This window comes from Rhopalosiphum maidis, chromosome 1 (genome assembly GCF_003676215.2).
Source record: "Rhopalosiphum maidis isolate BTI-1 chromosome 1, ASM367621v3, whole genome shotgun sequence".
In the NCBI taxonomy this organism is placed as follows: domain Eukaryota; kingdom Metazoa; phylum Arthropoda; class Insecta; order Hemiptera; family Aphididae; genus Rhopalosiphum; species Rhopalosiphum maidis.
In genome coordinates this window covers 71,457,263-71,469,638 of record NC_040877.1, presented here as the reverse complement: position 1 = coordinate 71,469,638, position 12,376 = coordinate 71,457,263, and the positions used below count along the sequence as shown (strand labels likewise).

The window sequence follows — 12,376 nt, the reverse complement described above, 5'->3', positions numbered from 1 at the left end:
AATCAGTTATAATATATATTTGGTATGAAAATAAACTAATTTCGTCTTTGACATTACGACTAACGATAATCTTCTGCACGTTATTATAATATCAATTAACCAAATTAATTTTTTATCGACATTAACGAATAATAACCGTCATATTATGTATACAGTATGATTAACCGAGCATACTCACCCCACCAATTTTATTCTGTTAATTTTATGCAGTTAATCAAATTCTGATTTTATGATTTTTTTTTTTTCTAGTATCTTTAATGACTACATTTTAAAATAATTTGATGTTTTATTTCATTAAAGAAGTGTTTCTCAATAGTGAACTGGCCTTTTTTATTTTAAATTATTACAGATGACTTTTTCGTATATATCCACTCTTTTGATTTTAAATTTAAAATAGTTTCTAAGTTATTTAAATTAATATAACAGGTCGATATTATAATTTTATAATTTTACATCAAAAGTACAATAAATGTATTATTTTGATTGATTAATAAAACTTACTATTGTTATTAACGTTGAGACCATTTTCACAAATTATAAAATTCCACTATAATATACTGCTATTAATTACTATAATTGTCATATTATCATAGCCCAATAATATATTACGTATCATGGAACTATTACCCTCAGTAGATAAAATTAAATATTTCAGAAATTGTTTATTCCAATTTCGATTAATATACTTACATCAATAATTTTTTCTTTCTTTAAATCATATACTTTGTCTCGGCTTACTGTAAAATGTATTTTATTTAAACAAAAGATGATTATACAACCACTTATTAACACTCCTTTAATGGTAACAAAAAATATGTATATTTAAATATTTAATTCTTATAAGTAAAGATTAACTTCAAAGTCAAATATTCTAAAAACCCTAAGTTTAATAAATTTTCTATTGAAGAAAAAACAGCGGTAAGTATGACCAGTGGCATAGACATGATTTCTGAAAGGGTGGAGGATCGAAAAAAAAAAAGCTAAATGGGAGGGGGAAATTTAAAAATCCCCCGCCCTCCCAAAACTTTTTACTTTGGTAGTAAAATATAAGAACAAATGATGAAATTTGAATGAATATAATTTGAATTGATTCAAAATTCACATTAAACACAATATGGTAGATTATTCACTCCAATACTCCATAAAGTCAAAATGTCTGTATTATAAAATGCTACATCATTAAATGTATAAATAAAATAAATAATAATTAAATCAACAAATCTAGTTTTCTATTTTTTTTTTTTTTTTTGCTAGTTAGTCTAAAACTTCTGTTGTTATTAAATATTTCTATAAACTGGCATAAGTGTTAGGCCATTTAGCCGTTCCTGTAACAAATACATTTTCACACATTTTCAACAACCCCGAGAGTGTCTTTTTTTAGATTTCAGATAAACAAATGGTAGGTACGTAGTGCGTACTATGTACTAGTGTACTACGTATACGCGGTGAACTAAACCCATAGCGATAATGATCTCATTAGTTATTTCCCATAATGTAATAACAACGATAATATCTGATAACATTTTAAACACAGGCTCACAGTGAAAGCATAGCCCTTTTAGTCGAGCATACATACATATTATTACGTATAAAGTATTGTCTTTATAAATAATAAGATATGCTATAATAAAGTATGAACATAGTCGTTATCGAACATGTCGACTAAATAAACATTGCTTTGCTACAAATAAAATATAATAAAATTATAACGGTATTTAGTATCGAGAACGTTTTCATAATGCAATAGCTCGATAGATTATAATATCACAAAGTATCGCATTTTAGTGCATACTGCATAATGTAAGCAAGAACAAAAAAAATGATAAAAATCCAATTGGGGGATCTGACCCCCACGTCCCCCCTTGTATACGCCCCCGAGTATGACTAGTGAACGCACAGTGACCTGTAATATATAATATTGTGAATATTGTGGCATTGGAAAGAGAATTATTCGACAAATAACTAATAACAACAAATCTTGTATCAGTTGTATCTGACTATTCTTTGTTTCAACTCAATCTCAACTAATTCTCATGGAATGGTATATTATTTTATTCTATTTATTAATCATTATATTATGTCCTGGTAAGGTATAAGATAAAAAAAAAAAATCAACCAGTATTGTAACGATATAATCATAAAATAGAATATTTTATATTAGTATGATATTGTTTCCAAAGTGTGTGTACATATCTATTTTAAATGTTTTCACCTACGTCGCGTCGATCTGACATGGAAAACGATTTACGAATTTGTTTCGATATATTATTATAATACGCTTTTCGAATATTAATATGAAGTTATATAGGACATCAGATCATAATTATTTAATATTTATTTTCTGTTGACGCGTATTGTAATGATGATTATTAATTATTATATTCATTATCGATTAAAAATATGATGTCATTTTTACGACTGAATATACAAAATTGTTTTATTTTTTTATCCGCGTATTATTAATGCGTTATTAGTTTTGTAACTATCATAACATTTTATAATAAGTGCATGGCAGTATAATCTTCAATTAAATCCGATATTTCTGTTGTCATTGCTGCAACAGCTTTTTACAGAGATAAGAATCATTTAACTAAATTGTTCTCATACACATATTTACAAGTGGGACATCGGGTATTTGTGGTAACCATGCCATTTCACTCATGTCCGCGTCTTCGAACGCTGATAAATTAATAAATAAATAAGAAACAATCGTTCTACGCTCGACATTATTTGTATATATTATATACGTTTAATGACAATCGAAAAAGTCGCTTTCGACCATTACTATAATAAATTATAATAACAATAATATAAATAAAATGGTAAAATACTTGTGAAATTTTAAATTATAAAATTGTGAACAAAATATTTTTGTTTATTGTCCGATGTACCGAAATCTCGGCATATAGCCTTTAAACTTTTATTCAGATTTCTAAGTCATTTTTACATTTAAAATCGCAATGTTAGCCTTTTAAAGTCATTCTTAATTTTTAATCCAACTTAACACATTTTTCTGCAAATTGAATTATTTTTTATGTATGCTCTTTAAAAATCTATTTTGATTAAGTGCAAAGATGTTGCGAAGTGGACTGTAAACGAAATGGTCTACGGAAAACTTGTTATGCATAAGAAATTATACATTTATTATTTTAGATATGTCAACCAAAACGTTTCATAAAATCCTACATGAACGGCAATAAAATATTTTATATCCCTTAAGTCCAAAAAAAGTCATCGTGGTCATCACGGGAAAACCTCGACGGGAGGGGGGGTCTGGAACCTGATCAGGACCAATAATATTTTTAATGACTCGCCGAATAATCGTTTGCGAACGTGTTTAATATATAATAATAAAATGTGCTGCAGTTATCATCCTTCACATAGGTACCTGTACTTCCGAGACGATACGGCAACGAAATCTGCACCGTCACCGCCAGGCTGCTGTTGACGATGCCGCTGTTGCAAGGCCGGCGGCGCCATGAGGTGCAATGCCTGTTGCACTTCCGGTCCTGTTGCAGCGGTTGGCTCGTAGTTTCCGGCGTTAACTACGGCGGTCTGCTGCTGCTGCTCCGCCGACCTGTGATAGTCACGTAGATAGTGATTATTGGCGATCACATACACGCCGTCATACTCGCTGTCGGCAACCGGCATTTTAACGTGAAATAATATATTTGATATTTAAACGATATCACTATATTGTATTGCAGATGGCATCATTGCCAATAATAATTATTGTGCATATACGCGTCATGGTCTTTACGGCCGCTACAAAAGTCGGGACATACGAATTCAAACCACTCGCCGACCACATGAGGATTGCTGCACAATATGTCGGCGGGATTTTATGCATGCTGTAATATGCAATACAATTGTCCAGCAGTAAAACGTGTCGCTACTATGTCACGCGCGTACGTTAAATATAAAAATGGCAAAAAAACTACCCTCTGCGTGTGTGAAATATCAATCAATCGCCCACTCACACGCTCTCGTACGCTCACACCCACCCTTTTACATCCTCCCAGACCTCACCACGCCGACCGTGACCGCTGCAAAACTTGGACTTTCGAGGCACGTAACAAAATTACACATACAAAAAATAGTAGAATATAATGTAAGGCTAGAATTTAAAATAATAATATTAAATGAAAAAAACATAGTGAAATACGTATTTGATTTTGTTAAAATATTTAGTAAAATATAAATAATATGAGATTATCAAGTGGAAAAGCTAAAGTTAATTTTTTATGGTACTTATACGAGTAAGTGTGTAAATAATTTTTTATTTGAATTATATATTTCATATTACTTTCATTAAAATGTGTTGTTAAAAACAATTATTTTTACTATTAGAGTTTGCAATAATAATGTAATGGTTTAAATTATATTAAGAATTTTATGCAAAAATATGAAAAATAAAAATTAGATAATTGAAATGAAAACAAGCGATTCTTGTGGGTATTACTAACCCATTTTTAAAGACGGTACAGCGGAAAAAACATACTAAAATGCATACTCGTAAGACGAATGCTAAACCTACGTATATAGGCATGTCTTGGTGCTGAACAAATACTCGATAATAATATGCGAATTTCCGATAATAATAATATTGTAATAGATCTCTCCGCAGGATAGACCCATCTTCGCTAAGACTAAATTACGCCTTAAACACAATGGTATTAATATTATTATTGTTGACTTTTGTTCAATGATGAGTATTTTATCTCAAGGAGAGAAGATCACAGTCGAGATTGTATACGACTACGAAAGTGCAATATTATTCTAATGTGACTGTGCATTATTACATGTAATAACACAATTTCGATGAAGGTAGCGTGTTCTTAAACACCCCTATTTTTATCTCCGTCTTATTTTCCTGCAATAAAATTTATATTCGCAATTGAAATTTCAATTAGGGATCATACGGTATTTTATTTAATCGGAAATTTAGTAATAAATCACTTCATATAGTGCGAACAGTTAAGTGAAATTTTTTTTTTTTTATGTAATTTATAAAACTTATAAGTATACACATAATATAATATGACATTATAACATGGTAAAAGAAAGGACAAATCAGTCATATTATATTCGTTTATAGTGTTATTAGATAATTTGTTATCATATTGATATTTAACCAAGTTTAATCAGAGCTACTGACTGACTTTCCAATTCATAAAACACACTGCAGTATATATTGATTTCACGATGATGTCTTATTCCACCTTTTTTTGTTGACAAAATTATATTCACGTTATAAGTATAAAATATAACAACTAATAACCCTTTAATGGACGACAGTGAATCGAACATAGACAAGGCCTTGTGAACCTCAATGAAATATCAACCATTTTTAGGAAAGCCAAACTCCATTCACAATCGTTTTCCGATCGTATTATTTTTTTCGTTAACCACTACTTCAACGTTTTAAACAAAATTAATTCATTAACGGTGTGAATCGAATTCCAATAATTTTTTGCATTTTCTATAACTAATTTTCTATGTTAAGTAATACACACGTTTACACATTCAATTTATTTCAGATTTCGCGTTGTGTATATACTCGAGAAAAACAACATACATATGGCCAAAACGACTGTTAATAAACTGTCGGCTTTATCTTTATTTATTTTTCAATTGAAGTCCACCGTAGGTCATTGACGTTATTCTATAGGTACCTGCCACATGTGTATAGTTAGTCGTGAAATCAAAAAAAAAAAACTCCCCGATTGAATAATATAATAAAAGGCATATACAATATGTATTGAACTTGTTGACATGACAACGTATTATTCAACCATGTATACTATACCTATGGATTTTAGTAATATTAATTTTAATTGTTGCATTAATTTTTTTATAGATGTATTAAATTGATTAACAACAAATGCGTTTATGTAAATAATGCTGTATGTTTATTAATTACATATTTTGAAATTAATCGATTCACATAATAAATTTATTTTTATTTAACCTTGAACTAATCAGTTTAAGAAGATAATGATTTGATATTTGAGTGCCTGAAAATTAAAAAAAATATAATATATATGTTGATAAAAATATGCACACCAACCCAAACAAAATAAATAATAGTTTTTTATTCGTCTTTAAAATGATATGTTTTTCGTATAAGAGATTATTATTTTAGACGCAAATACCTTAAAATTAAAATAACATTAATATGTTTATATTTTTAACAATCAGTGAAACAGTGCGTTCGACAGTTCACCATTATAATTTGAATTTAACGTAATTCATTGAGTACCTATGTGTATATTTTTTATTTAAAAACTTAAATAAATGAATGTATGATAATATTGAATTATCGTTACACAAAGCAAATATTTGTCATTATTAAATTAAACTTGAATAAACAATGGGTAAACGTTAAAGTTATGTGAATGCGGAAAAAAATACGTAATAATCAAGTCAGTTTTTTTTATTTTTTAATATCTTACGAACTTACACTTATTGACTTATTGTGATGGCAGTGGCGGATCCAGGGAGGGGCTATCTGGGCGATCGCCCTCCCTCCTCCGTTCTCTCAAAAAAAAAAAATAGTTTGAAGTCCCTGGTTTTAGTTTTTGACGTAATTATACTTCAAGAGTAACAAAATTATAGTTGTATATTTTTTTATTACTATTATTATAAAAAAATTTTTTTTCTGTACGAGACTGTGGAAAGTAACATATGTATGTACCTAAATAAATACTTTATCAAAATTAATGTGTGCCCTTTAAAAGTCACCCCCCCCCCTCATCTTGGTCTAGATCAACCCCTGTGAGATGCTGTGCGTCAATACAAAAATAAAATAACTATCCATATAAACATAATACAATTCAATGACTAAGATCGTATTATTTGATGAAGTAAAAATTTCCGAAGAAGAGTAATTAAAAGATAATAATGAATAACAAGAATATTGTGGAAAATAATAAAGTAGGTATGGATTACAGATCTTTTTTTCTACCTATTTATCTAAACATACAACGACACGTTTACATAATTAATACACGAACTATGCAACTATGCATACGTAACTATTACACCTATACTTTTTACTGTCATTCAATTACAATACTTTAAATAATATTAAACAAATGTTTAAATATAATAATGTGTCTGTAATCGGTAATATTATAGTTTTAAAATATTAAAATAATATCTAACAGTTTAACACATTTAAACATTTAAATTCCTTTGGTTTCGAGTTTAAATAAACCAAAATTAATAACCATAATTTATTTATAATTTTAAATTGTGATAATTTCTTCTGAAAATTTGGTGCATAGAAATAACTCTACTGCACTTATTATATTGATGATATTCTCGTATAGACAAATGTATTTGGTACTGCGACACGTTGCATCATTTAATTCATAAAATATTAAATATCCAATAACTAAATACTTCTGATGTTCACATTTCGTATACGCCACAGCATTCCGACAGGCTGTGTAGGGTTATTGATCAATTAAATAATAATTGGTAATTGAATAAGGATAAAAATATCAATGAAGTTATAAATCGTACGAATGACGATAGTAGTATTGTATTAATATATGTTAACTAGTTATCACTAGCTATATAATTGATAATAATTACCTACTATTGAATTACGATCGGAATGATGTGACTTATGCAACGAAAAAATTACATTATTATTATTTTCGATGTCAGTCTATATTACAATAATAGTCCTTATTATATATACTATACGTAGTGCTAATGTTGATGTTGATACCTATAAATACTTGTTCTGTTATTCGGTAGATCTGAAAAAAAATATTAACTAAAAAATGTGACACTTACAAAATAGAATATTATATGTTTAACTTTTACAACTGCTCAATAAAATTATTTTACTCTTTGGAAAACGATGCTAGTAATTAAAAATTGAACTTTTAAATAATTTACTCTTGTAATCACATATTTTACAAATTTTATTGGGAAAAAATAATAAATATAATAGTCATGCTAATACTTGTACCATGCAAAAAAAATTAAAACTTAATTTACTTTTAAAATTAATTTTTGTTTGTTTATTTAGTAAATCAAAAAATATTTCATCGTTAGTGAGAAGAAGAACGTTATATAATATATGTAATAGTCTTTGTCATTGCGTTAAAACGAATATTGATTTATTATTATTATTATTTATTATTTTGTTTCTACATTTTCATGTCACAGTATTATTTTTATTATTGTATTTTACGATGAAACCTGCCATAACGGGAACATTTCTAAATAGTGGACATCTCCAAATAGTAATTTGAGCTTACACAATTAAGCTATGGGGTGTAGCAAAAATATAAAATATAAAAATTCCAAACAAAAATTCCGTTTAATCACCGACGCTCCTTACTAAGTCTCAAATTAATTCTTACATGTACATACACAGTACACATACCCAAAATTTAAGAATTAGTAAAAATAAACTACCGTAAATTCCACAACCAATCAAAGTCACTTATTAAAAATCTATCTTATCACATACACTATACATAGAGTGTTAGTCAAGTACCACTGGATAAATGGTTTACTCAGTTAACCTAGAAAAGGATAAAATGTCTAATGAATATTAAATATATTTTACCTAATATATCTATGTGTATAAAAGAAAGCGTTTCGACTGATTGATTCATAATCAACGTATAGCCAAAACTATGATTTAACTAAGACTTTTTTCTAAAGCAATCCACAAACTTTTTACAAACTTAATCCTCTGAAAAAAACGGAAACGATTTAAACAACGACCGATAGTGTCCGGTATTTTAAGGGTTTCACTACCTTTTATTTATATGTATGTGCAAGAGAGAGATAGAAAATAAAGAAAACGCACTTTTCAAAGTTCAAATTGTCTACTGATTACGATTCAGCGGCCTTCCGCAGTCTTTGGCCGGAGGAGTTTACATCGTCGTCGTCGTCGTTTTCGTCGTCTCCTTCTTTTCTGTCGTCTCAATCGCATATCGCACTATACCCGCGATCTGTATGTCGCGAACAGTCAACTGCGAAGTATTAAATATATTATAATATTTAATTTATTTAATAAGTCAATCCAGGAAACACTATATAAGACCGCCTTGCCGGGGCACTTTAAATCGACTCTAAGTGATTATTAATATTATTGTTACAAGCTGATGAAAAAAAAAAAAAATAAATAACAATGGTAATATTAATAAAAATAATGTAATGATAACGACAGTAGGCATGTAAATGAGTACCTACGCGTAGCGCCGCCGTAAATCAACGTAACAACGATAGTGGCACAGACGACGGTAACATGACGCGTATTTTGGAGCCAATGACATATGGTGTATGTAGCCACGGGAAAAATGTGTTGAATTATTACAATGCAGAAATGGATTTCAATAGCACTGCGTACCTATAGGTACATCATACCATGTAGTTCTATGAACTCGCACCGGGTATCTTTCTTGCGGGGCGCGATAAGTAAATTCCATCGATTATACAATTTATATATTGATATATGAATTATATCGGTTTGACCTTTAAATCAACGCGCAATCGCCAATCTCTGACAATATTATTTTTGACCGATCAAAACCGATCGTTTAACTGCTGTTAGGTATTTTTAAATTTTAAGTTACGGTATACCTAAATCCAATTATAATCAAACGACTTATTTTCCTTCCCAGTTTAAGGCTGAAATTAATAACACGACACGATCGATGTCATAGACTATCAATTTTTATTACAAGGTAAATTTTATATTATAGTTATATAAACTCGTACAGAGTGTGTCACACAGATTTGATATGCCAATTTAATTAAATATCCAATTTAAATTTACAAAATGTTGCGCTTCATTTTTCAAGTAAAATAAGGGGAAAATATTAAATTGACATGAAAATATTGTTCTCTATCATTTTTGTAATCGATAATTTTTCTCTAAGATTACTCGAAAATCGTTAAATTCAATTTGACGTTAATCTGTTTTGTTTATGTTGCACGTGACCCGAAGATAGGAAACAATTATATAATGCTGACATCCTATTAAATTTTTAGTTTTTAGATAATTAACACGTATATTGTGATAGTATCTAATAAATACTTTGTATGGTTTGACATTCTGTACTATATAAAATGTAATACGCTTTCCCCATCATACTAAATAGTTGCCATAGTATACAAATTAATTTTTAATTTATTTATTATTTATTGTATATATTACAGTAATAAAATTACGTATACAAATTTGAATTTGATTTTTTTTTTTATAATACAAATCGAGTTAAACCTATTATATTACCTATTATAATTATTGTACATACAATATTTAGATTTGATTTTATTATGTTATTTAAATGGAATTCACATTAATTTAGTATCTACTGGCGGAGTTTATATAATTATGTTAATTAAAGATAGTCGAACATAATATGCACCTGTGGAATTAATCTGACACTAAAATCGACATCAGTAGAGATCGATAGGTATTAGACGTGTTTTTTACAAATTGTACATAACGTAACTGCTATTATTAAAATCTGCTTGAGTGCTTATAATAATATTTTATAGGCATAAGTGTATATAACAATGTTATAAAAGATACATTTTAAAAGTTTATGAACACAGATGATCCAAGATATAAACTATTTTAAAAGATTTAAAATACAAGTACCTACGTTTTACCAAACAGTTAGTAAAAAAATTGATGTATAATGTATTGATGTATTATGTATATAATTTTATAATTTTATTATGTGTAATGCTGAATGTTAAGTTGAAACAAATATAATAAAACATATTATAACTTTTAAATTGTAATAATTTAATTACTTATTATTTTATCGGTCAAAATTATATTGATTTCATTAGTTGCAAATTGAAATATTTTATTAGCCTGAAAAAAAATATAAATTAGATGAAGATTTAAAAAAAAAAAAGTGCTTCACATCTAATTATGTTTATTTATTTATTTTACATTATTATAGGGAAAAAAGCTTTAATATAAGTAAGACATAGTATGTAGGATAATAAATAATAAATTGGTCTTTGGCACATTGAAATAATCTTACATAAATATTATAATATATATATATATATATATATCTAAATCTACTCAAGACAGCATAATTATTACTTAAGTCTTTTACATAGGTACATTCTTAGATTTAACAAGTAATTCTAAGACACTTAGAAACTATGGGGAAAATATCAATGTATTTGTTTAAAACTGAATTTATATTGGTTGGAATTAATAACAAAAATAACTTTTATAAAAAATAATTTTCGATAAGTCGATAGAAATGTAATTATTTTGTTTGTTTTTTTTTTAAATCAAGTTACTAAAAAAAGTTCTTAAATGATAGACTAATGTAACAAAATATGTATGAACGTAGTGTTGTTCTATATTAGAAAATATTAAAATGTGCACCCATCTCAAAATTTGAACTTGCTTATCGTATTATAAAAAAATAATTCGTTTGCGTAAACAAATTTTGATAATAACATAATATTATGACTATCTTTTTGAATTCATGAACACATAAAATTGACTTAAATATTATAAAAATCGTATAATTATCTTAAAATTAACGACTAAATGGTAAAACTTGTAATCGCAAGGTGGATACTATTCGCTCAACGCAATTCCTCTATATTCGTTTTCTTCCAGCATCCACTCGGAAGTGCCATACGTATCGCTTCGATATTTTTGACATCGTTAGTCAATGTTTTTATATCCTCTTTTAATTTATTAATTAACTGAGCCTGTATATAAATTTAAAAAAATCCAATTATTATAATGAAACATAATTTGTTGATATACTGCGGTGGTTCGTGAGACTCACTTGAGAAATCTTAGCAGTATTGATAGCTGCTAATTTTTTGTCCAACTCAGCGTTCAACAGTTCTTGTTCGGCCGTTTCCAATCTATTATTAAGTAGACTCAGCTTGTCAGTATCTATAATAACAAAATAGTTTAACGGTTAAATTACTTAAACATTAAAAAAACACAAACAGTTCTGTAATTCATTGGTAAATGATAATTTAAACATAATAATTGACCCTACTAAATAAAAACTAATATTTTCAAATATGAGAAAGCATTATTTAATGAATAAAACGGTAATTTTTTTTCTGCTACGCATGATTTTATGCATGAAAAATTATTTTACTTACCACTATCAGCCAGATCTAATAATTCTTTTGATATCTGTTCGACATCCTGCAATGCTTTGTCTACCATTTTTTTTGATTCAGATGATGATGTTTTTGCTTGGCCAATTTTCGTTTTTGCCTAGAATTAAAGTTAAAATATACACAAAGTTATTATTGTAACGAACATAATATTTATATTAAGTATAATATCGTTTATCGATGAGTGATTTGATTTTTAACGATATAATAATAT

General features: G+C 27.9%; 1 protein-coding gene across 2 annotated transcripts in view; it reads right to left on the bottom strand.

Annotated features, from left to right (window-relative positions):
• Positions 1-11,018: 11,018 nt before the first annotated feature.
• LOC113555168 (laminin subunit gamma-1) overlaps positions 11,019-12,376 on the bottom strand; it is a 56,047-nt gene continuing 54,689 nt past the window's right edge. The window contains exons 25-27 of one of the 2 annotated variants that reach the window (XM_026959524.1): positions 12,145-12,262; positions 11,814-11,926; positions 11,019-11,733 (exon numbers count right to left, since the gene is read on the bottom strand). In XM_026959524.1, the coding sequence (XP_026815325.1) occupies positions 11,605-11,733; positions 11,814-11,926; positions 12,145-12,262 (360 nt within the window). In that variant the 3' untranslated portion in view covers positions 11,019-11,604. The remainder of the gene's footprint in view (positions 11,734-11,813; positions 11,927-12,144; positions 12,263-12,376) is intronic. The other variant, XM_026959533.1, reaches the window with a different exon arrangement.